At 45.9% G+C, this 25248-nt stretch overlaps 1 protein-coding gene across 1 annotated transcript; it reads left to right on the forward strand.

Moving 5' to 3' along the window:
* Positions 1 to 1462: 1462 nt before the first annotated feature.
* RBP2 (retinol binding protein 2) lies at positions 1463 to 24840 on the forward strand. Its single transcript, XM_045863716.3, has 4 exons — positions 1463 to 1651; positions 14886 to 15064; positions 22910 to 23011; positions 24556 to 24840. Exons 1-4 carry the CDS (start codon positions 1579 to 1581, stop codon positions 24604 to 24606), a joined length of 405 nt encoding a protein of 134 aa, XP_045719672.1. The 5' UTR covers positions 1463 to 1578; the 3' UTR covers positions 24607 to 24840.
* The last annotated feature ends 408 nt before the right edge of the window (positions 24841 to 25248 follow it).

Here is a 25248-nt window from a genome sequence, read left to right on the forward strand (position 1 = left end):
TTTAACTCACATAGATCCCAGGCCAAATAGACAAACTTTCATATTGTCTCTGGGCAGATTTGGGTATTTCACACTCTCACTGACAGAGTAGTCTGTCCAGTGTTTTGGTTTTATGCAAGCATCTTAGTTTCAACTTCCTGCCTGACACAGGGTGAATGCCCCCACCCACCCATTAAAATTCAAGTCTCTTGCTTATTGAAATTAACAACCCCATTTTTGCCCCCAACGATCTCCCCCATCATGTCAGCTTTTTATTATTCTCTTGCAAAGGAGGCCTATGGGAGACTCCGTTGGGAGTAGGAGGGGCTATGTGGAAGTCCTTGAATCTGAATTGCCTACCTTTCTTTTTTTTTTTTTTAAGATTTTATTTATTTATTTGACAGACAAAGACACAGCAAGAGAGGTAACACAAGCAAGGCGAGTAGGAGAGGGAGAAGCAGGCTTCCCGCTGAGCAGGGAGCCTGATGCGGGGCTCTATCCCAGGACCCTGGGATCATGACGTGAGCTGAAGGCAGACGCTTAATGACTGAGCCACCCAGGTGCCCCAAATGCCTACCTTCCCAAACCAGGAGGCTAAATGCTCAGTTTGCAGCAGCTTCTAGCTGGACATCAAATAATGAAGCCTAATGCTTCTCATCTGTCCATTTCTTCTGCCTTCACTCATTTTCTCTTTGTGGGAAGTTGTCCTTTACTCTTCCCTTTATCCCACACTGGTTTTTTGATAGCAGGTGGGCCATTTTTTACTGTGTGTCTTCCTGACTCCAGTACATTTACTAAAAAATAGAATGTGCTACTTTACATCCCCCAAACCACACACAGACAGAACCATTTGCTTAGATTTCACAACATATGAATACATATATTAGAGCTCCAAAGTGCCATAATCAAAATTGGCCTCACCTTTGGGGACTCATAGTTTATCCATCTCAGCCCACACCTCTATGCTTTAGAGTATAGTGGCCCCTACTCAGGCCTCATCTCTCAGAACTATGCATCAGAGCAGTAATCCAGCCCATTTTCTGACCCACTGGGACAGCTAATTTGGGGAACAGCCTGAACCAAGAGTCTTTGTCCAAATGCAAGCTATGCCCCCCACTCTGGTCAAGGTGATCCTCAGCTTGCTCCTGGGGTCTTGAAGCAGAGTCCCACTGCCCCTTTGTCTCCCATCTGGCCTCCTTCCAGATATGGCTTGCTTTTAGTAGATTGGGCTCTGCCCAGTGTGGGGTGAGCACTAGGTATTGATTTTCCTCAAGTGCAGGACAGAGTGTTCACTGTGGGGCCAAGGGCTCTGTGGGAACCCAGCCAGCCAAAAAGTTGCGGCTCTGAGGCCCTGCATGTGGAAGAGATCACTGGGACACCCATGCTGGCCATGTTGGACTTTGAGTGCGGGTTGCTCATAGTCCTGCTGAACTTTGCAAAGGAAAGTTTTTTGGGGGTTGGGCTTATAACCTTTGAAACTGTTATCTCAAAGCCATAAACCTGGTCCACTGTACTATAAAAGTAGCTCATTTCAACATGTTCTCCCCGCAGCCTCCTTGACATTCAACACTCACCCACACTGAACCAGAGGCTATCACCATGACGAGGGACCAGAATGGAACCTGGGAGATGGAGAGTAATGACAACTTTGAAGGCTACATGAAGGCCCTAGGTAAGGGGGAGATGAGGGGTGAGGGAAGGAGGGGAACTTTGGGAGAACTGTGGTCGAGCCCTCCAGACAGTGCCACTATGGAGTTCAACAGATCTGTGTGCAAGCCTTGCTCCTTATTTGCTAGCTATGTAATAATAGGTAAATCATACAAATTCTCTGAAGCTCAGATTCCTCATCTGTAAGTTGGGAATAATAGTAAAGGCACAAATCCTCCTACCAGAGCCCCAGTCCTGCTGTGCTGAGTAGTTTAGCACCCCGAGTGGACAATAGAATGGAAAACTGATTCTATACATGGAAAGATGGTCTGGAGCTTAGCTCAGAAGTATAATTTTGAACAAGATCATACAGGTGAGGAAACCAAACCAGAGGGGCAGCCCAGTTAAGGCTTGCTCTCTAACCTTGACCAATTTTTTAACCTTCTAGAACCAGTTTCGTCATCTGCCAGATAGGAATTTTCTGGCCTGGGTTTCCTCACAGCATGCTTGCTGTGTCCAAAGAGAGAGGAGGCAGAAGCTGAATGGCCTTTTATGACCCAGGCTCAGAAATCATACAGCATCACTTCCAGTGTATTCTATTGGGTTGAAGGAGTCATGAGCTCACCTACATTCAAGGGAAGGGTACAGAGACCCCATCTCTCAGTGAGAGGAATGTCAAAGTCACATGGTTCAAATAGCAGGTAGGATGAGAAGTATTGTTGCAGCCTTTTAAGTAAATGCAATCTGTTACCCATAGGACAGTGGGTGATTCCATCCCTTGGGTCCATAGCAATAGAACAACAGGAACAAGATGTAGGTGTGGGGTGGTGGAGGGGGCTACTGTACACAGGTCACTGAAGGCTTCCTAAGTGCTCAGTGGGGTTTTGAAGGATAGAGGGAATTGCTCCACACAGAAGTGGAGTCAGGCATGACTCTGCAGGCATGTGCAAAGGCCAGGCCAGTAAGAATGTGGTGTTGGGCAGAGTGAACAGAACAAGTTGTATTGCCAGGAAGTGAAGTGCAAGGAGGAGATGAAAGAGAGTCAGAAAGGTGACAGGTCAGATCTTGAAAGTGGTGTGCCACCACGTGTGGACTTAACCCTACAAGGAGAGGAAGGGTCTGCAGAGGAGAGAGAAGCCACCAATGCTCACTCTGACAGCCAGGGGTGAATAGATCTGCAGGGACTGTCAGAGAAGTGAAGAGCTTGTTGCGATGGCCCTGGGAAGATGGTAAGAGCAGTGCCAAGAAGGTGGACAGGGTGAAGTCTGGAGTGGAAAATAGACTAGATTTGGTGACTGGGTGGGGACAGGGCAGGGAAGGAACCTAGAAAATGAAACACCATCATGTAACTTTAATCAGTGAAGATGTGGACATATAATGGAAGGTGTGTGTCCTAAAACTGCTCAGTTAATGTTCAATTTAGAAATCTAGGAATTCTTTAGTCCACAAATTGTAAATATTAGGGAAGATCCAATTCTTTTCTTTATTTAGAGAAGAAGGTGGGGGGCCATTTTCTATGAAGAACATCTTTTCATTTAAATGAACGTGCACAGATTTAAAAGAGCAGAGGCCGCTGCAAAAAGTCCTAGTGGGTCTCTGGAAAATTCTACCAGAAAGGAGGTAGGCTTAGAGGCTGAAGTCAGCCAGCTCCCCCCTGAATGGTCTCTGCCAGGAAAGGTTTCCTGAATACCCACAATGTTCCAAATCCTGTCCTGACTGTTTAAGAGCCACAGTCCAGCTTCAGAGGTGAGCACATGCCACGATAAGCGTTATCAAGCCATGGTAAGCATCTTGCCAGAACTTTATATACATTATTTCATTTAATTTATTCAATTTCAACACACGCGTTGAGCACCTCTGACATGCCAAGAACTGTTCTAGGCACTGGCAACATGGTGGTCAACGACGTGACAAGTCCCTTGTCCTCTTGGAGTGTACATGCAGGTGGCAGCGAGAGAAAGTAAATAGTTTAAGATAGTGGTAAGTGCTTTAAAGAAAAGAAAAAGGGCCTCTTGAGTGAAGAGCGTTGGGTGGTCAGAGAAGGCTGTTTGAGGAGGTGACAAGCGAACCAAGGCTTGAATGTCAAGAAGTGGAGTCACAGGTACAGGAGACAGCAAATGCAAAAGTTCTGGGTGTGTTCAAGAAACACAAAGGCTGGTGTGTTGGAAGTGGTAAACAAGGGGAAAGTCAGCCATTTATGATGGAAGACAATCTAGCTTATTTATGTTCTTTAAGGATAACTACGGCTACAGTGTAGAGAATGAATCATTGGAAGGCAAGACTAGAAGCAGGGAGGCCCATCCTAGGAGGCTGTTGTGTTGTTCAGGCAAGAAGTGGTGGTGGCTTGGGCTGGTAGTGCCCAGGGACCTGGAGAAGAGAGTACAGGTTCAACAAGTATTTTGGAGATAAAGCCAACAGGGCTTGCAGAAGAATATGAAACCAGAGGATATGGAGGAAATGAAGACAGCCCCAGGTTTAGGGCTAAACAACTGGGAAGACGGTGATCCCATAGGCTGAAATAGGGAAGATATGGGGAAGAGTGAGTTTGGAGAGAGGTGCTGGGTGGGGTGGAATGCACTAAGACTTCTGTTTTGCATGTTTTGATTTCAGATGCCCATTACACATCCCGGTGGAGTATTAAAAGTGGCATGTTGATACAAGATCTAGAGCTCAGGGCATAGTCAGGGATTAAGATGGAAGGGATGTTTTCCATTTCTCAGGATGAGGAATCGGAAGCCCAGAGAAGTGAAAGGACCTCCCCGGGGTCACCTGTGGCTGGGAAATAATGTTGCTCAGACAGACACCCGGTCTGCCTGCTTCTACCACCCAAGCTCTTTCCACAGCACTGTTCTAGGAGCAGGTACTAAGCATGGGGGTAGGGGAGAAGGAGCTTCATTCTGAGCAAGTTGTGTCGGGATGATAGACAGTCAGGACCCTCAGAAACATTGCAAGAGTCAATCAGAGTGCCTGGGTGGAAATTAGTTAGCAAATGAAGGAGAGGGAGAGAGAAAGAAAAAATGTCTGATGACCCAAGGAGTTATATTCACAAAATTTGGATTTCTGCTAGTGCCTGCAGGTCAAAGAAGTTATACACATTGCCAAAGTCTTTACTTGAACCACATGGTATCTGGTTGGACTTTTTTTTTTTTTAAGATTTTATTTATTTATTTGTCAGAGAGAGGGAACACAAGCTGGGGGAGCGGCAGGCAGAGGGAGAAGCAGGCTCCCCGCTGAGCAGAGAGCCCAACGTGGGACTCGATCCCAGGACCCTGGGATCATGACCTGAGCCTAAAGCAGATGCTTAACCCACTGAGCCACCCAGGCGTCCCTGATTGGACTTTTAAACAGGGAAAGTACTGGGAGTGTGGCAGGTAGAAAAGCCCCAGTGAAGATAAGTTCAGCCCCTTCCTAGCCACTTCCCCTAGGAGAGAGAGAGCCCCTTCTCTCCTAGCTTGTATTGGCCCCACCTCCCCCTGCCCCCATCCCAGCAGTGAGTCCTAGAGTATGAGTGGGGAGCGAAAATCATGCAGAGGGAGCAGGGAGGCACCCCAGGGTCTCCAGTCTGCCTCCACTGGCTAGGAAATTTGGAGATGCCCATGAGAGACAGGAGGAGGCAGGCAGGGGGGGTCAGTCTAATTTCTCTCTAAATGTGTTATCTGGAGGAAAAGATGCAGAGAAGATTGGTCTTGCACTCTGCTTCTCACAGTTGCCCAAGAGTGCTGATGATCTGAGAATTAAGGAGTCCAGGTTTGAAGCCCATCAAAGCCGTGCTTGAAATAGATCTCAGATTTCACATGATGTATATGTGTGCATCTCTCTCTTTAATTTACAAAGAGTGCCTGCCCTTTTAACCCGCGACTTTAGCTTTTTTCACAAGCATATTACAAAGCATTTTAATGGTGAGTAGCATACTCATATTTCAACTTTATGACTTACATTGTTCAAAATGTAGTTATGGAAAGTATGCTTTAATGAAGTCACTTCAGTATTATTGTTTTCTTCTGCAGCAGCTACAAGCCACATATATTATTCAGAAATAGCTTGCCTTTGGACCTTTTCCTCTGAGATAGAAATTTATTTCACCTGGCTATAAATCAGGCTCGAAGATACCTTTAATCCAGAAAAGCAGATAAAACATACTCGCTAACCCTGGTGTTAAAATATCATATCAGGAAAATAATTTTCGCTGCAAAGTACAAAGAGGAAGTGTTTTTGTAATCTGTGTGTGTGTGTGTGTGTGTGTGTTTATTCTACAGCGGCAGTTAAACCTTTCCTTTTGATTAGAAATATCACGAATCCACCAACAGAACACTTGGCTCCTACCCTGGGGTGGAGCAGAGGTGACATGATTAACTAGCCTGTGCAAATGCTAAAGGGTGGCGAAGACGCCGAGCCATTTTTCAATCCAGAGAAGCAGCAATACTTGATTCCATTTGCATAGAGTCCCTAATAAGATTCCCCTGGCGCTGGTCAGAAAGATTGACTGGGGGTGGTGTGGCCAGGACGAACCAGTTCTCTCAGCAATAGGCATTTTTAGCTGTGATCTACCTTTCTAGGCAACCAGGGACATATTAGGCAATAATTTTTGTTTGGGGAGCCTTAGTTGTGAGTGATAAACAGAATTTATTTGTGGGCAAGCTGTCAGGAGCTCTGTCCCAGCTGAGTAACTCTGAACCCACCACTTAAATTCTCTGGGCCTTGATTTCCACATGCTCTCTGAGGAAAGCTGCCGTTCTAAATTTTTCTGTAATCCCCAGTTCTCCCTTCGTTGTTTTGCCTGGAGCCCTCCCCCTCATTTCACCTGGTTAACACCTGGCCTGTGGTTTTCTTTATCATCTCCTAACTACAGTTCCGGCACCATGGTTTAAAACAGCATGGACCTCAGGAGTGGGAGCTAAAGTTGTTTCTACCCACTGGCCAAATTTTGCAGCAAGGAAGCTGGTCCGTGCAGAGAAATGTTTGGCCAGGCTGGATAAAAAGCCAGGGCTATGCTAGTGAGGAAGTAGATCAGCCACCATTCTGACTGTTCCTTTGGAGTCCAGAGCCCTTGCGATGCATAAATATGAACCAAATATTTCACTCTGGACTGAATGCCGATCTGGCCACTGTTTCACCTAAACAGGAAAGGCCAAGGGGTGGAGGCCAAAGTGCACAGAATACCCACAAGCTCATTGGTACTTTGTAAAGCATTTTACCATCATTTTAACTGAATCCTTACATAAATAACACTATGAGATGAGCATTCTTTCCCCATTTTACTGTGAGAAAGCTTAGAAGGCACAGAAAGGGAAAGTGACTTCCCTGAAGTCACATAGCTGGGAAATCTGGGGCAGGATTTATACCTGGATCTGACTCTCACTCTGTTATACCAGTGGTTCTAAACTTTAGCATGCACAGAATCACTTGCAAGGCTTGTTAAAATAAGCAGGGCCCAACCCCCAGGTCTAGGGTAAGACCCAGAATTTACTTTTTGTTTTGTTTGTTTTGTTTTGTTTTGTTTTGTTTTGTTTTACATGCCCTCCTAATGCCCATCACTCAGTTACCCCATCGCCCCACCCACTTCCCCTCCAGCAACCCTCAGTTTGTTTCCTATGACTAAGAGTCTCTTATGGTTTGTCTCCTTCTCTGATTTCATCTTATTTTATTTTTCCCATATTTATTTTTTAGGGTAGCCCTATTTTTAACTCTTTTTTAATGTTCAATCAGCCAACATGTAATACATCATTAGTTTTTGATGTAGCGTTCAACAATTCATTAATTACATGTAACACCCAGTGCTCGTCACCACACGTGCCCTCCTTAATACCCATCACCCTGTTACCCCATTCCCCCAACCCCCTTCCTTCTGTAACCCTCAGTTTGTTTCCCAGAGTCCAGAGTCTTTCATGATTTGTCTCCCTCTCTGATTTCTTCCCATTCAGTTTTCCCTCCCTTCCTCTGTGGTCCTCCACACTATTCCTTATGTTCCACATATGAGTGAAACCATATGATAATTGTCTTTCTCCGCTTGACTTATTTCACTTAGCATAATCCCCTCCAGTTCCATCCATGTTGATGCAAAGGGTGGGTATTCATCCTTTCTGATGGCTGAGTAATATTTCTACAATACAATATATTGTATATATGAACCACATCTTTATTCATTTCCCAACCTATGTTTTTAAGTTGCTTCTTAACTTTTATTTTCTTTTTCACATATATGTTTTACAGATTTATGCCCCATACCAGCCTGTTTTTCACTCAATTCAATTTTATCTTGATATATATGTAAGTTCTGATTTCTTTGCAATTTTGGGATATAGTGTCTTTTATTTATTTATTTATTTATATTTTTTAAAATTTTTTTTTAAGATTTTATTTATTTATCTGAGAGAGAGCATGAGAGGGGGGAGGGTCGGGAGGGTCAGAGGGAGAAGCAGACTCCCTGCCGAGCAGGGAGCCTGATGCGGGACTCAATCCAGGGACTCCAGGATCATGACCTGAGCTGAAGGCAGTCGCTTAACCAACTGAGCCACCCAGGCGCCCAGTGTCTTTTCTTTTAAAGAATTTATTTATTTATTTGACAGAGAGAGACACAGCGAGAGAGGGAACACAAGCAGGGGGAGTGGGAGAGGGAGAAGCAGGCCCCCCGCAGAGCAGGGAGCCCCATTTGGGGCTTGATCCCAGGACCCTGGGATCATGACCTGAGCCAAAGGCAGGCACTCAACGACTGAGCCACCCAGGTGCCCTGGAATATAGTGTCTTCTAACACGCAGACCAAAAATCAAGCAGGAATAGACAGATCACCCTGCTTTGTCCACCCTGAGAGATTATAATCTCTCTCCCCATCCCTCATCTTTTTTTTTCTCTTTTCTTTTTTCTTTCTTCTTTATTGTTTTGGATCATCTTGGCTTGGTGGCATATCTGTGGTAGCTTTTGACCACTTCAGATTTTTTTGTAGGTGCGTTTTGCTTGGGTCGTGGTTGATATTTTGGACTCTGTACATTCCCTCAACCATACCTCAACAGAATGACTAGGAGGAGAAACTCCCAACAAAGAAAAGAACCAGAGACAATGTCCTCTGCCACAGATCTAATGGATATGGATATAAGCAAGATGTCAGAGATAGACTTCAGGGTAGCAATTATGAAGTCAATAGCTAGGCTTGAGAAAAGCATTAGCAACAATATAGAATCTCTAAGGGCAGAAATGAGATCTAATCAGGCTGAACATAAAAATGCTATGAATGACTGCAGTCTAAACCAGATATTCTAAGCCAGGGTAAATGAGACAGAAGAATGAATTAGTGATCTAGAAGATAAACTGATAGAAAGGAAGGAAGCTAGGGGCGCCTGGGTGGCTCAGTCATTAAGCGTCTGCCTTCGGCTCAGGTCATGATCCCGGGGTCCTGGGATCGAGCCCCGCGTTGGGCTCTCCGCTCTGCAGGAAGCCTGCTTCTCCCTCTCCCACTCCCCCTGCTTGTGTTCCCTCTCTCGCTGTGTCTCTCTCTGTCAAATAAATAAATAAAATCTTTAAAAAAAAAAAAAAAAGGAAGGAAGGAAGCTGAGGAGGATAGGAATAGGCAGCTAGAAGCCCATGAGAACAGACTTAGAGAGATCAATGATGCCATAAAACGTTCCAATGTTAGAATTACTGGGACCCCTGAGGGGGTGGAGAGAGAGAGAGAGGACTAGAAGGTATATTTGAGCAAATCATAGCTGAGAACTTCCCTAATCTGGGGAAGGAAACAGCATTTGTGTCCAAGAGGCAGAGAAGGCCCCTCCCAAAATTAATAAAAATAGACCAACACCCCGGCATATAATAGTGAAACTTGGAAATTTTAGAGCCAAGGAAGCTATCCTGAGAGCAGCTAGGGGGAAGAGATTTCTTACATATGGAGGGAGGAACATCAGAATAACATCAGCCCTATCCACAGAGACCTGGCAAGCCAGAAAGGGCTGGCAAGACATATTTAGGGTACTAAATGAGAAGAACATCCAGCCAAGAATACAGAATTTACATTTCTAAGAGGTTCCCAGGTGCTGTGGTGCTGCTGGCCCAGAGACCTCACTGTGAGAACCACTGTCCTAAACTATGGTGGCCATTAACCAATCCAGAAGTGTTTCTTGAGCACCTACTCTGTGCCCAACCCTGGGGACACAGAGCAAGAAGAGAGCGTTGTCCTCATATAGGTTAGATTTTGGAGGAAAGAACAATCACCCCCATGAAAAAGTCAGAAGAAACTATCAGGCCGTGTCTTCTGGGGGTAAAGCTGTGTGGTCTGAAGAGCAGGTGCGGAAGGAGGCAGGAAAGAGCAGAACCGGCTGGAGAAGGCAAGGCTGGGGCTGGGTCTTGTGAGATTTGGAGAGCTGCAAGGAGAGTGGCAGGGATTTAGGGGGCGAACACACAGGGCATATATGGGAAAATGCGAAGTAAGCAGAGCACAGCAACCTGTGAGATCAAGGGGCTTCATAAAGATGATTACGATGATGGCAGCAGCTACCATTCATGGGACCATTACCACAAGCCGCCAGCCACTGGGCAGAACTCTTCACAAACTCGATCATATTTAATGCTCAAAGCAACCTGATGCAGTTCATAATAGCTCTACTTATGGCCACTGCTCTCAGCTGTTTGTAGATCTGGACTCAAGGGTCCAGCAGTGGGAGTGAAGCTGGACACACAGGAGTCACCTGACTCGCTAGACTGTGTTTCTGGGGCAGAAGGAGAGAAATAGGAGTTGGGGTGTGACATGTTAGCCCTCTGCCTGCCACAAGCATGTGCTTATACTGACTAGATATGGAAGACTCTTCAGTGGCTTTTAGCAATTTTAAGGGAGGATTAATTTCTAAGACAGAGATACTTGACCACTTAGTCCTGTTTACTCTTTTCCCTTCCAAACAGGCCAGCAGTTACCTTGAAGGGAGAAAATGAAACAGGAGATAATTCCATAATTGCAGGGCCCAGGTGACTGAGAGAAAGCTGGAGGGTTTTGTCAGCTCTTTCTGTATCATGTTCTATGGAACACCAGACCAACCAGGTGGGATGTACCACCACAGGGTGGGTCTACAGCCACACAAGACTGGGAAAGTCCATATCCTATATCCCCACTGTTGGGGTTGCAAAGCATCTTTCCTAGATTGAAGGCTCTGTGAAGTTCTTCAGTGTAGAAACCAGCTTCTCTTGGTTTTACCTCCTCATTTCCCAAATGTAGTTGATTATGAGCCACATTTTTTGGACCACCCAATGACCAATGAAGCTGAGCACCATGGCAAATGCAGTGGGGTACCCCAGCCTCTGTGAATGCTAGCCTAGAAGTGTTCACGCACAAAGGGCAGCAGAGAGAGCTTTTATCTAATTCCACGTCCTGTGGCCTCATTGCAGGCTGTGTGGCTTGGCTGACCTGGGTACAACTCCCTAAGCCACGAAGCAGAAGCTAAATGAGCTATCAGAAAAAGGCCAGGGGTTAGAGTGTGATTGATCCAGCCCAGACTTTGTAGAGGACCCTGAGCCCAGAAAACGACTGCTGTGTGGTAAAGACAGTACATTAGAGCTCTGGGAAACATAAACTGCCCCAAACAGGGAGGTGTCCTCTAGTTGGATCCAGAAGTCCCTGCAGCTCCAGGGGAATTGTAAAGAAGAGTCACTCAGAAGTTACTGGTATTTGGGCAGCCACAGAAAGTGCACAGACTGGTGGTCTGACCTTCTGACAAGACGGGCTGGCCCAGAGCTTGTGGAGCACTGTGCTGGCCCCAGAGACAGGCCATTCTGAGGTCAAATTCCATCTCAATCACTTCCTCGCTATACAACCCAGGGAGAGTGACACAGCTTCCCTGAGCCAGTTTCCTCATTGGTAAAATGGAGATAATACAATACTTATCTCATGGGTTTGTTGGGTGAGGTTTCCCAAGGGTGGTTCCACCCTAGGGCCCCATTGGTTGGTTCCAAGGAGTGTCTTAATTACCACCCCAAATATTACCAAGGGTCCACACAGAGTAGCCTCCAGATCATCTGACCTAAAATTCAGCTCCTATGTTCCCCATAAGATTAATTCTCTCTCCGATGCTTCTGGATCGCACCTTGACTCCCAAGCTCAAAACTACTATTTTCTCCTCCCAACCTGATCCCTCCACACATATCCATCCAATTACCAAATCGTGTGATGGCTTTTTCAGTTGTGTATGCTTAGACAAGTCACTTAACCTCTCTGGGCCTCCATGTCATCACCTATGGCTTGAGGAGTAGGTGCTTAAGTCATGGCTTTCAAATTTCCTCTAAACCGTACAAGTCTCTCCATACAGCCCCTTATGATGAAATCCAAGATCTAAAACCATCCAGAGATTCTGGGTCTAGGGTAAGACCCAGAAATCTGTAGTTTTTACATCTTCCTACATGATCCTGATGGACAGCCAGCTTTAGGACCCATTGGTGAATTCTTAAACATGCAATGTTCTCAACCAATAGTCGTGAATAATATTGGAGCAAGACGCTAGCATTCAAGCACTAGCTCATGCCAACTTGAACCTGTTTTTCTTTTCAACTTAGGATACAGGTATGTAATCCCTTTACCTTCTGGGCCGCCTGATGTTATTTGAAATTATTCCCTTTATGATAAAGGCTGACTATACAATCTCAGGTCCAAAAGCTCAGACAGGGACCTTCCCCATGCAGATGTGGTACTCTTGTGGGTTCCTAGCTGCAGTCAAACTGCTGACCCACACTGAGGTCCAACCAGCCAGCTTTAGTATCTTCTTGGCGCTTTAGGAGGAGAAGAGTGTTAGTAATTAAAGAGATCCAGAAGGAGATGAGTCACAAAGGAATGGGAAGAGAGGATGAGGGGAGTGATGCCTGGCTACCATGGAAGGGCAGCAGAAAGGGTGGTGGTAGGCCAGCAGAGGTGTTAATTCTCCATATTGCCAGGAACTTCCTAAACGGTTGGTAACTGCTGGTCTTCCTCATGGACACAACAGTATTTATCCCCCACCAGAAAGCATACAGTGTGAAGTTTAATTACTGACCTACCAGGGGCTGCGATTCTCAGAGAAAGAACACTCAATGAATTTGAATTGTTCTTACACTTGAGGTCATTATTTTTTTTTAAAGATTTATTTATTTATTTATTTGAGAGAGCGAGAATGAGAGAGAGAGAGTACATGAGAGAGGGGAGGGTTAGAGGGAGAAGCAGGCTCCTTGCTGATGTGGTACTCTTGCTGAGCAGGGAGCCCGATGCGGGACTCGATCCCGGGACTCGAGGATCATGACCTGAACCGAAGGCAGTCGCTTAACCAACTGAGCCACCCAGGCGCCCCTACACTTGAGGTCATTATTATCTTTGGGTTATGATAGAACCAATGTCAGTATTTTTAAAAACTTCCAGGTGGAGTTTCTGAAAAAAAAAGTTAAAGATTTAGACTGGCATCCAAAAATATCTGGAGAATTCACAGACATAAAGGGGATCCAATATGATTTTGGCTAGATACTAAGAGCTTAATGATGTTTATAGCAAGTTCCAGAATTATCCTCTGTTTCTAAATCTATGCCACGGGACAGTGACATTTTGGCTTGGGTGACATTTTATACACAAAGAGAGGTTAGCAAGAAGTTTGGCTCCACACCTAACTTCATACTGTAAAATTCAAAGCTTAGTAAATGAAACACCCCACTGACGGACACACTCCCTTTTGTTTACTAATAGTCTCTGAGAAATGAATACGTTTTCCTTAAAAATACTTCCTAATAACTTCCTCCCTATTTTAAAATAAAGATATAAAGATAACTGGAAGGCTCTCTGGTGAGACTTAATGTTCAAACACCCATTGCCATTTGTTTCAATCAAAAATATATGTGAAAACAAATACTGCCAATGTATCAATTGTCAGTCTGTCATAGCAATACTGCTTGAAGTGTGATCAATGACCGATAATACGAACATCACCTTGGAGTTTATTAGAAATGCAGATTCACAGCTTGCCCCGAGACCTACAGAATCTATGGAACTGGGGCCCAAAGATCTCTGCACAAGTTGTCTTGGAAATTCTGATACATACGAAACTTTAAAAAGAACCTGCCTCATTGGGGGTTTTTTTGTTTTTTTGTTTTTTGTTTGTTTGTTTGTTTTTAAAGATTTTGTCTATTTATTTGACAGAGAGATAGAAAGAGAGCACAAGTAGGCAGAGCTGCAGGCAGAGAGAGAAGGAGAAGCAGGCTCTCCGCTGAGCAGGGAGCCCGATGCGGGGCTCGATCCCAGGACCCCGGAATCATGACCTGAGCCGAAGGCAGCCGCTTAACCAACTAAGCCACCCAGGCGCCCCAAGAACTGCCTTATTGTTGGTCAACATTTTGCAACATATATGTGTATCTAATCATCACATCGTACCACTTAAGACGATACAATGCGATGCAATGTTATTTGTTAAATGTATCTTAGTAAAGCCGGGGATAAAAAAAACTGCTATAGAATTTGATGGGAAAACAATCAAGGCAAAGAAAAGATGTAAATGGAGTACATGTGGCAAAATCTTGATAATGGTTGAATCTGGGTAATGGATATGTGGAGTTCCTTGTACTCTCCTTTCTACTTTGGTTTGTTTTAAACTTTTCACAATAATAAAAATATGAACAATCATTCATCTTTTCCTTAAAAGCAACAAAAGAAATCTCTGCACAAGTATTTATTAAGTGTCTGAAATATGCTTAACGTTGTCCTGGGGGCCCATGACTGAGGCAGAACAGCCTAGCTAAGTACACCCCAATCTGCTTTAAAAATGGAGGTTTGTATGTATCCTTACCTACCATGGACATTAACAAAAGGCCCATTTTTACCCATGATCTAGACTGGTTATTTTTAAGCAGTCTTTTTCCTTTTAAACCATGAGATCTTTCATTCAGCAAACTCCTAGGAAGAAATCCAATATGTCAAATAGAATGGAGCTTCTGTGGGGGAGGGGTGTGTGTGTGGGCACATACCTGCATATGCATGTGTGTACGTGTGTGTATGAATTCACATGCCTACTGGGAGTTGCAGCTCAGGGGTGAGCCCTGCCTGCTACCTCCCCCTCCCATTAGGCTTCCGAGGAGGCACTGAGAGACCCTAGGTTTCCAGACGATTGACTGAGATGCCCAAACTGGCCATGTGTAAGACAATTCTTGTTTCCCATCTGAGCAAGGAAACGTGGGCTGCCCATGGTCTGAGTATCTGGTCCTGGATGTTTGGCCTTGTTAAAGAAATGAATGAGTCTGGCTGAGCACATCATAACCTCCACGACTCCCTTTGCCAACAGATATTGATTTTGCCACCCGCAAGATCGCAATCCATCTGACTCAGACAAAGATTATTAATCAAGATGGCGATAACTTCAAGACAAAAACCAACAGCACGTTCCGCAACTATGAGCTGGATTTCACTGTTGGAGTGGAGTTTGAGGAGTACACGAAGGGCCTGGATAACCGGACTGTTAAGGTGAGGACCTGGCCTGGCATTTCTACTCATATACTCTGTGCGCAGAAGCCGGCCATCTGGCTTCACAATGAAAATATGACAAACAACCAGGGAGGGATCAGGAGAGGGGACCAGAGTGACTTGATGCTAACAATAAGCAAGTATCGGAAGCTCAGCAGGGAGAAGCAAGCTGGCTTCTACACTGAGCTTATAAGTGAAGGAGAGATAGAGGACTGCCAACCTGTCCAGGACCTGGGGTAGGAGGCCAGCTCCTATGCCAATGTGGGCCTGATGGGCAAGGGCAATATCGTAGGGAGTGACAGTGATTTTGCAAGCTGGGTAGCACAGCTCTTCATCCCAGGGCAGCCCTACTCAGCACCAGCCAAGCATTGCCGTGGAGCACAGGGGCCTCATATGGCTAGGTTGCTTTTTTTCTTTTCAAGAGATGTTGAGAATTCATACGTTTTTATATGAAATACCTCAATTTTGGATTTTTTAAAGAGAAATGCAGTGCTGATCAGAAAAAGTCAGTAGACTAAAGAAGTCAAGGTTTACCCAGTGCTAGTTACTTAGAGAAATCTCTAGCATGTTGATGGTTTCTGTCCCAGCATCACCTCAAACTCACAGGACATAATCAAGGAAATCTCCATCCACCGGAAGTCCAGACTTCTGGCCTGCTTAGATATAGGTAGGACCCTGAAAGTGAGCAGACAACTCTGAGTGCACAAGTGGGGAGTTATCTCGAGGCCCGAGAACTGGACTCTGCAAGAGAAGCGGGCCCTCACCCAGAGGAGCTGTTTGTAAATAAGGCAGAGAATGACAGCAGCAGGGAGAAGTGGGGTTGGGGGCAGGGGGCAGGGGGCAGGGGGAGACAGGGTAACAGCAGGCCCCCCTCACCTTTTGCGTCACCATGTGGTATCACAGCCCAGTGTCTAGTTGCTGCAGTGCTCACACTCACACTCAGTGCACCTGTCTTTGGTTATCCAAATCCAATTATACCTGGTCAGTCCCCGCAAACAGGAACAGGGGTAAATGCAATCTCAGTCATATTTAAGGATTCATCCATTCCAATCTTTTTTTTAAGATTTTATTTATTTATTTGAGAGTGCATGTGAGTGAGAGAGAGAGAGAGAGCACCAGCACGAATGGGAGGAGGGGCAGAGAGAGAGGGAGAAGCAGACTCCCCACTGAGTAGGAGCCCAACACAGGGCTGGATCCCAGGACCCCAGGATCATGACCTGAGCCAAAGGCAGATGCTTAACTGAGTGAGCCACCCAGGCATCCACCCCCACCCACCCAGTTCCAATCTTAGCATCATGCAAGAACCGCATGGATTATACAGCCCAGGAAACTTGGAAGGACTTCCAGTTTGTCATTTACCATGGTTGCCACTGACCACTCACTGTCCAGGTCCATGCAGTTTATACAAGGGTGGGCAGCTTGCATATTTATAGTACCCGCTCCCTCCATGCCAATGCAGCCACCAGGACCTCTGCCTTGGCTCCCAAAGTGAGTATCTCATCCGCAGGTATCTGTGCCCTCACCCCAGCAGTGGGCCAGCCCATCAGAGTGCCACAAGGAAGCTGAATCCTCCACCCCGCCTTTCCCCTTTCACCATGAGCCCCACTCTCTCCAGAGTCCCACTCTTCTCTGGTGCTTCCAGGAGCTCTTTCAAAGTCAGAGGTCTCAACTCTCCCCCAAAGCAAGGGACATGAGCTCTGGCTGCTCTCCTGGGGTGGGGAGAAAAAGCTGTCGTCATTCTTTGGCGATGACTCTAAAGCCAAGAGAGCAAGACACATTTTATTTCTCCATCAAATTGTCCTGCAACATTGATAATCTCAGCCATCAAGGCAAGGTTGAATTATATTTAGTGCTCCTTGCTAAAGAAAAGTGGGAAATGAAAAGCACTTTGGAAATGCTTCCATCAGAGCAGTCTTGGCATAAGGGCCGAAGCTTCCAGGCTCTGGAACAGCCCCTTGTAGAATCCCCTCCCTGAGGGGTTGATGAATCGACAAGGCTTCTCTGAACTGTGTGGCTGGAAGGCCAATTCCTCAGACACCAGAACGGATGGGAAATTTGTCACTGAATTTTTGCATCACTCTGCTGTTCTAGCCTAATCTGTTCACAATGATTCATTTTCCTCTCCTTTCCATTCTGGATGTGGGCTGTGGAAAAGCACTCCTGTACTCTCTGACTTCTTCTTTCATCACCTTTAATAGTAAAGAACTCACTCTTCCTAAGATAAGTTACATCCTTCCAACCCTGACCATTAGAGTATTCTGCTTCTCAACACCTACTGTTGTGCCTCTTCGCCTTTCCCCGGGGTCAGCTCATGGTGCTGCAGAGAGAAAGAGAATCCCACTTCCCACTTCTTATCTCTGCTTTGCCCACAACAAAAAGTTGGGGCTTATACACACACACACACACACGAGACTGGTGGGGCCTGAGAAGTCCCCAGGACAGAATTTGCCCAGTCTCCAGCAAAAGGCTGTTCCCATGAGCATCACAACCCAGACCAGATGCCCTCGGGACTACCTACTTGCTGTAGTCCGACTGGAACCCTTCAGCTGGAAAGGGACCACAGGGAGCAAGTGAGTCTATCTCTCTGGTTAATTTCTGCGGCCCGCATGTGGTGGCATGCCTGAAGGTGCACAAAGCTGTGTGTCCGTGTGCATGTGCACACATGTTCATATGTGTGTGTGCACGTGGGCATAAATGTATCTGTGTCTGCACGTGTGCGCATGCGTCTGTGTGTGCGTATGTGCATGTGTTGCTATAGTATTCATGCTCTTATTCTCCAGGGCTCTACTTCTGAACATCTCTGTCACCCTCACGAACCCCTCTGAGCACCTCACCATTCGGCAGTCTAGGGGAGAGATGCGGGGTGGGGGGTGGGCTTGAGGCAGAGGCACAATAGGGCCCTACCTAGAGTGCCCAGATCTATGCCATCCCAGAGCAGGGGTGGTGACACCACTTTAACCGTGGGGTCGACACTTTGAGGGACCCAGGGACCCTCTTCTTCCTTCCTGCAGGTCATATATATTTTTCACTTACTACTCTGATTTGTTTCTAAGAGGATTTAAAGCCCTTTTCAAAATTACACAAGCTACCCAGAATAAAATTAAAAAGAAATAACTGATCCTCATGTAATGGAATAGCATGCAGGCGTAGAAAGGAATGGAACACTGATACATCCCTGCATGACCTTGGGAGACATCCTGCTAAGTGAGAGCAGTCAGACACAAAGGCCACATATTGTATGACTTACATGAAATGCCCAGAATAGGCAAATCCCAAGGGGCACCTGGGTGGCTCAATGGGTTAAGTGTCTGCCTTCGGCTCAGGTCATGATCCTGGAGTCTTGGAATCGAGGCCAACTTTGGGCTCCCTGCTCAGCGGAGAGCTCAGCGGAGAGCCTGCTTCTCCCTCTCTTCCCCACTCGTGCTCTCTCTCACTATCTCTGTCAGGGTTTCTTTGAGGGGCAATGAAAATGTTCTGGATGTGGACAGTGGTGACAGTTTTACAACCTTGTGAATATACTAAACATGACTGAATTGTATTTTAAAAAGGTAAATTTTATCGTATGGGAATTATATCTCCATTGAAAGCAATAAGTAATTGGGGCGGACAATCAGGGCAGGGGAAAGCAGACACAGACTACGGTGGTTAGAACAAGGAATGTCACGTGGTGTCCACAAGAGCCCAGGGGCAGCAGGCTTCTCCGGGAGGCCCGCACTTGGAATTGCGGGAGGGGAGGGTGGGCGCTGCCAAAATTGCTCTTGCACAAGGGCAGGTGTGCTGGGAAGGTTTAATCATGTTCTTGGTGCTCTTCAATGTGCTTAATTTAAAGAGCCGTTGTTTTCCTTTAAAAACAAAACAAAAAAAACCTCTTAGGGGACTGATTCAAATTTACAGAAAAGTTGCATGAAAATAGCAAAGACCATCCATATACTCTTTCCTGAGAACTACCTACTGTCAACGTTTTGCCCCATTTGTTTTATCTTTTGTACATGCTCTCTCACTATTATAAACATATTTTTTTCTGAACAATCTGATGTGTTACCTCTAAGGAATTCAGTGTTTCCTAAGAATTAGGATATTCTCTTACATAATCACAGTATCATTATCCACCTCTGTAAATTTAACACTGAGATAGTACCTTATCTAATTTCCCATACAGGGCTGTTTTTAATGATGTTAACTGTGGACACTGAGAGAGGGAAACTGCAGCGTGGGCCCAGCTTCCTTCTCTAATTCAGTGCAAGTGCATCTTCTTTATCCTTTGGCTCAGAAGCAATGGTTTCCCTCACTTGTCTCCATCCCCTCAACCTCAAGATCTTTTAAGGCAATTGAGCCTCTTACAGAACTTCCTCTGATGCAGGGATGAGGGACACCAACTGAAAGCAAATTGACTTGTGGAATTTTAGTTCATTTAACCATTCTCTCTTCTTACTGGCTGTTTTATGTGGGAGTAAGGCTATAACATTGTAGGTATTACCATAATTCATTGGTAACCAATTTACTTAGGGTCAGAATAACTTTTAATCTTGCTGCCTACTAAGATTTATTAAAAGAAAATATTAGGACAGGCCCTCGTGCACCAACATTTTTCTTTTTTGTTCCTTCTACGAATTTGCCAAACCCCTACTACATGAGAGGCCTGGGTCAGGAGCTATGGGTAAAGTAATGAATTAGAGCTCTTTCTGCCCTGAAAGATCTCACAGTCTCATGAGGACGCAGACAAGTAGATGGACAGTTACCATGCAGTGTCCATATTGATGGTCATGTGTGTACTCCAGGGGGACCATAGAAATCAAGGCAAGGAGGAGGGCTGGCTGTCATTGTCAAGAATCATCATCAATGGGGCGCCCGGGTGGCTCAGTTGGTTAAGCCACTGCCTTCGGCTCAGGTCATGATCCTGGAGTCCCGGGATCGAGTCCCGCATCGGGCTCCCTGCTCGGCGGGGAGTCTGCTTCTCCCTCTGACCCTCCCCCTTCTCATGCTCTCTCTATCTCATTCTCTCTCTCAAATAAATAAATAAAATCTTTAAAAAAAAAAAAGAATCATCATCAATGAAGAATATATACACTCATTTATTCTCCCACATGGATTTACCTCAAGATTCCATTTCAACAAAATAATTCAATCACAGAGTCATTCAACACTGCTCACCAAGCACCTTCTCTGCTGAGTCTGGTATTGCAGAAACAACGTGGCCTCTTCTTTCATGGAGCTTATTGTCTATTGGGGGAGATAGATACTAGTTCAGTCAACATGTATTAGGTGTCAATGATGTGTGAGGCAATGTGGGCTCGGGGAGAGGGGGTTACAAGACACAGTCCTTGCCCAAATAAGAAGACATGGGTCCTTTCTCATCCTTTTGGGAGGGAACTGAGTCCCATGACTGATGATGAGCAATGATAAATGAATATTCCTTTCTCATCTATTTGGGAGAGAATTCTGGAATATTCCAGACAACATCTCCCTCCCAGAAGAGCAAGGAGAGCAACCTGTGAATTAAGCTTCTTCAACACATTCAAAGATGTGAGGCTTCGGATGGCCCCAAAGAAGGAGGAGACGTATTTTCTTTAGAAAACATGTAGAATTCTATTGTTAAATTAATTTAGGGACTATTAATACATGCAGATGGTTTAAGAAAATTTAAACAGTAAAAATAAAATTTCCTTCCCATCCTGGCCCTCCACCTCTCGATTCTTCCTCAGGGACGATCACCATTAAGGGCTCTTTTAGTTCCTTGCAGAGAATATGGGCAAACATATGCATGCATACCCATCCCCCCCTCCTTGTTTTATGCACATGGCCATGCTCCTTGCATTTTTAACTTCACCATACACTATGGAGACTGCTCTCCTCCATAGGTATAGGACTGCCTCCTTCTTTTAAGGGCTGCATAGCATGGATGAACCACACATATTTAACCAGCCACCCACTGATGGAATTTATGAGGCTTCTAGTCCTTTGCCATAACAAACAACATTGTGATGTGTTGAGGAGTAAAATGAGGGATAAAATTGTACATAAAATATATAATATGGTCAAGGTCAAATATTATTTTAGAACTAGGTAGACTTAACAATCTGTAGAAAACAAATTTGTCCCCAAACATAGACCCGAATGTGCAAGGACAGTAAATAAAGAAACACAGGTCAGTTTGTCACCAACCAGGTTTACAAGATAGAGAGAAAAGCAAACGTCTGGTCCTTAGCATAATATTGTTCACAGAGGCATAATACAGTTTGCACATACTTGGAAGAAAACCAGCTGGCATCAGGGTCATCCCTGAAAAAGGACAGGACCTATGCAAAACCACTGTCTGGATGGGAGTGACATCATCCTTCGGGAGGTGCATGTGCAGTCCTCATCTGGGCTCAGAGGCGGGTGGCCCTGGAGAACCACCTAGGGATGGTACAAATGGTCCCGAGGCAGGTGCTAGAAGAAATAAAAGGAGAAAGAGAAGCCAGAGGAGTTGGGGGTGTGGGGATGTATAATCTGTAAGTGCGTGCCCAGGAGTTTGAGCCTCTTGGGGTTCAGTAGGTTTATGGCTTCTTCAACTTGCTGGTCAGCTCAGCCTGGCCGTCCAGCACGAGCTGTGCATCTCTGCTGCCGACCCCCCCGCCCCCGTGTGACTAGCCAGTCTGCACTGCTGTCCGGAGGAAGCCCAACACCAGAAGCAGGGCCACCCTCCTGCTTCTGGATGATGAGGATGGCCCTGGAGCCATCTGTTGTGGTCCCCTCCTAGTCAGGTAGCTTCTCTGCCTGTATTATTGCCCCACGATAGGCAGCCCTCACCATGCGGTTCCTGTAGGGAAAATTCCCAGAAGCAGAATTTCTAGGTCAAAGAGTATACACAATGTTATATTTCAAGAGGTAATATAAAACTGCCCTGCAAAAGGATTCAGACCAATTTATATATCCACCAGCCATTTACAGAGGGGCCTGCTTCTCCACACTTCCTCTAACTCAGTGTGTTATCAGACTCTTTGATCTTTGACTGTATGAAGAATTGTATCTGAAAAACAGCCTTAATTTGCATTTCTCCTATTATGAATAAGGTTGAATATCTTTTCTTAGGTTTAAAAGCCATCTGCTGGGTTTTAGGTTGTTTTTTTTTTTTTTTTTTTTCTTTTCCTTGTAAGCTGTTGGCTGTGTCCTTTTTAAAATTTCCTATTAGGGTAATGATCTTTCTCTTTTTGATTTATAGGAGCCCTTTATATATAAGGAAGTCAGGTCTTTGATATGTGTTGCAAGTATTTTTCCCAGTTTGTTCTTCATCTGTTGACATTGTGCTATTTTACCCTTCCAGAAATTTTACATCATTTATAGTCAAATGCATCATCTTTCCCCCCCTGATTTGTAATGCTATCTTCACCATATGATAAAATGAGAGAGTAGAATTCCTTTTTTTTTTTTTTTAAGATTTATTTATTTATTTGAGAGAGAGAGAGGGCATGAGCGAGGGCAGGGGCAGAGGGAGAGGAAGAAAGAGAATCTCAAGCAGTCTCCCCACTCAGTGCGGAGCCCAAAGCGGGGCTTGAGCTCACAACCCCCGAGATCATGACCTGAGCTGAAGTCAAGAGTCGGACGCCTAACCGACTGAGCCACCCTGGTGCCCCTAGAATTCTTTGAAAGAGAACAGAACCAGCCACAAAAAACCGGTTTGGCAGGAATGGAAGGCATATGTGGAAAGTGAGTCTGGCAGATCTTGGCTTGGCAGAGGCTGAGGGCTCTGTCCTGTAGGCAGGCAGGAACCTGGCAATGGCCGCAGGAACTGCAGCTGCGGGCTTCGGTTTGTTCCGTCCCAATCAAGGCCATACATTTGATTTCCCTGGGAACCTGTCATTGCAGACACTGGTCACCTGGGAAGGTGATGTCCTCGTGTGCGTGCAGAAGGGGGAGAAGCAGAACCGTGGTTGGAGGCAGTGGGTTGAAGGGGACAAGCTGCACCTGGTAAGTCCCGGGGTCGGCCCAGCTCCCTTCCACAGGGCTTACACAAACTGCAGGCTCACCTCACCAGGTGCTTTGACAAGAAAAATGGCCCTGCTCTCCTCCCCTGAGCTCCGGCCAAATGCGTGTGGTCATATAGTCAGAAAGCCATTCCCATCTGGCTCAGGGCACCCCAGGAAGAAATCTATATGACTGTTTCTGTGAAAAGCTGCAATTAAATGAGAGTTCAAAATGCTGAGTTAGGAAGCCGAGATCCCAGGAGAAATGCAGGGAACCTGTTAAAGACCAGCTGAAGAGAAAGGTAAGGCACAGAATGAAGATGCGCCAGGGAAGGGTGGGTCCAGGCCTTCTCACCATTATGTGAGTCGGGAAGAAGAGGGGTGGGAGTGGGATGGATAGGGGCAGGTGGGCGTGGGAACCACCTTACAGACCACAGGTGCTGGCATTAGAACAGAGCAGGAGGAACAATGGCTGATCTCCTGAAATGAATTATATGTGTCTAGATAGCTGAATTTTTCAGTCTTCAATCTTCAAGGCAATTTATGTGTCTGGCATTCATATAGTGAGAAATCTTTCACTCCTTCATGCATTCAGTCACTCATTTGTTAAATGGCTCTTCATTCAGTCAGTCAGTCCTTCACCTATGGAGTCAGGCAGGTATTGGCCCCAGTGTCAGTATTCGGGTCACCGTGGTGCCCTTCAGAGCTAGGCTGGCCTCACCTGAGATCTTTATTTTGGAGGCACTGTCAACTGGTGATAAATGGGAAGCATTCACCCTGTTTTCCATTGACGGTTCTCCCTACCTGCTCTGGTTTGGATGATGGATTTTTTTAATTGTAGTACAATCCCCAGTGGTCCCTGTGGCTAAGACAATGGATTCATTGTCAGCTGCAATGATTTTGTGGCCATCCCCACACTCATATTTTTCTCTCCTCCCTCGAGGAGTCATGAGGTGCAGATAAGGCAGATAAGGGGCTCCCTCTGTCTGGATGAAAAGCAGCATCTTGCCTGCATAGGCAGGCCGGGGGGGGGGGTGAGCCCTTCTGCAGCCCACGCCCTATTGCCCTGTCATTGCCTGGGATGCCACCAACCAACATTCCAATCACCAGGGGCCAGAAAGCCCACATCATGGAGTGACAGCCCACCAGCCTGCATATTCCCAGGCCCTTGCCTTCCAAACGCTTCTCCCCACTAGATCCTTTCCTTCTTCATGGCTTCACCGCCTTTTATAAATTAAGAGATGTTGCTTTAATCACGGGAGTAGGAAAAATCCCCCCCAAGAGGGTAATTTCTTTACATCTTTCATTTTTATAGTTGTTCAAGCTCAATCCAAGTGTCAAAATCAAATTACTGCTCCCTGCAGGGCATGCCAGCTGATTGGGTCTATGAGATGCACTTTGCCCAGAATTACTAAGTGTCCTCTGTATTGCAGCTTCCCCACCCCGACCCCAACTCACAGACGCCAAGAGGTGGGGCGGGGCGGTGGGGGGGGGCGGGCAGAGGAAGGCCTGGCCTGCGAGTCACTCACCCACTCTCCGACCTTGCAGGATCTGACCTGTGGTGACCAGGTGTGCCATCAAGTGTTCAAGAAGAAGTGATGGCCACAAGGGGCCCGCGAAGCCTGGGCTCCACACTCACCACCAGGGGTTCTCTGCGGCCTTTGGGAAGCAGCCGGTGGGGGGACCCTCCCACTCCTGACAGAGCCCATTAAGACATCTGTATGGATTTTAAATAGAATGAGTGTGTGACAGTTGACAGACCTATTCTTCCTTCTCTGAAACCTGGCATTAAATGAAAAAACAAGAATCACTCCCATACTTTGAAACCCTTTATATCTATCTCCCTTTATTTCTAGAACCGTCGGTTTTATCCACAGGCAAAAGTGGTGATTGCCTGCATGGTGGTTCTCTGGGAAGCCTTTGTTGTGGTGGTGGTTGTTTATTTTTTGGTTTAGTTTTGTTTGGTTTTTTGTTAATTTGCTTGTTTGGGGGATTACTTCATCTGGAAACATTCTCTGGCTAAGATAGCATCCCCTACTCATTGCCCTTTGAGATTCATTTCTTTGGATAATACATTCATTTCTCCAAGAGTCTATTTTAAGACACATACGGCTTCCCGTTTGTGCTTTGCCTTCAGCAGCACGGGGAAAGCCACTTGTAAAGGTCTCTGCAGGTCTGTAGGACCAGCTGCTCTCGGTCCAGGACAGCCCTCTGCCCTTCAGCCCTAGGCAGAGCGACACC

This window comes from Mirounga angustirostris, unplaced genomic scaffold (assembly GCF_029215605.1).
Source record: "Mirounga angustirostris isolate CCGP_5_RB_7025 unplaced genomic scaffold, mMirAng1.0.hap1 SCAF_1, whole genome shotgun sequence".
Taxonomy (NCBI): domain Eukaryota; kingdom Metazoa; phylum Chordata; class Mammalia; order Carnivora; family Phocidae; genus Mirounga; species Mirounga angustirostris.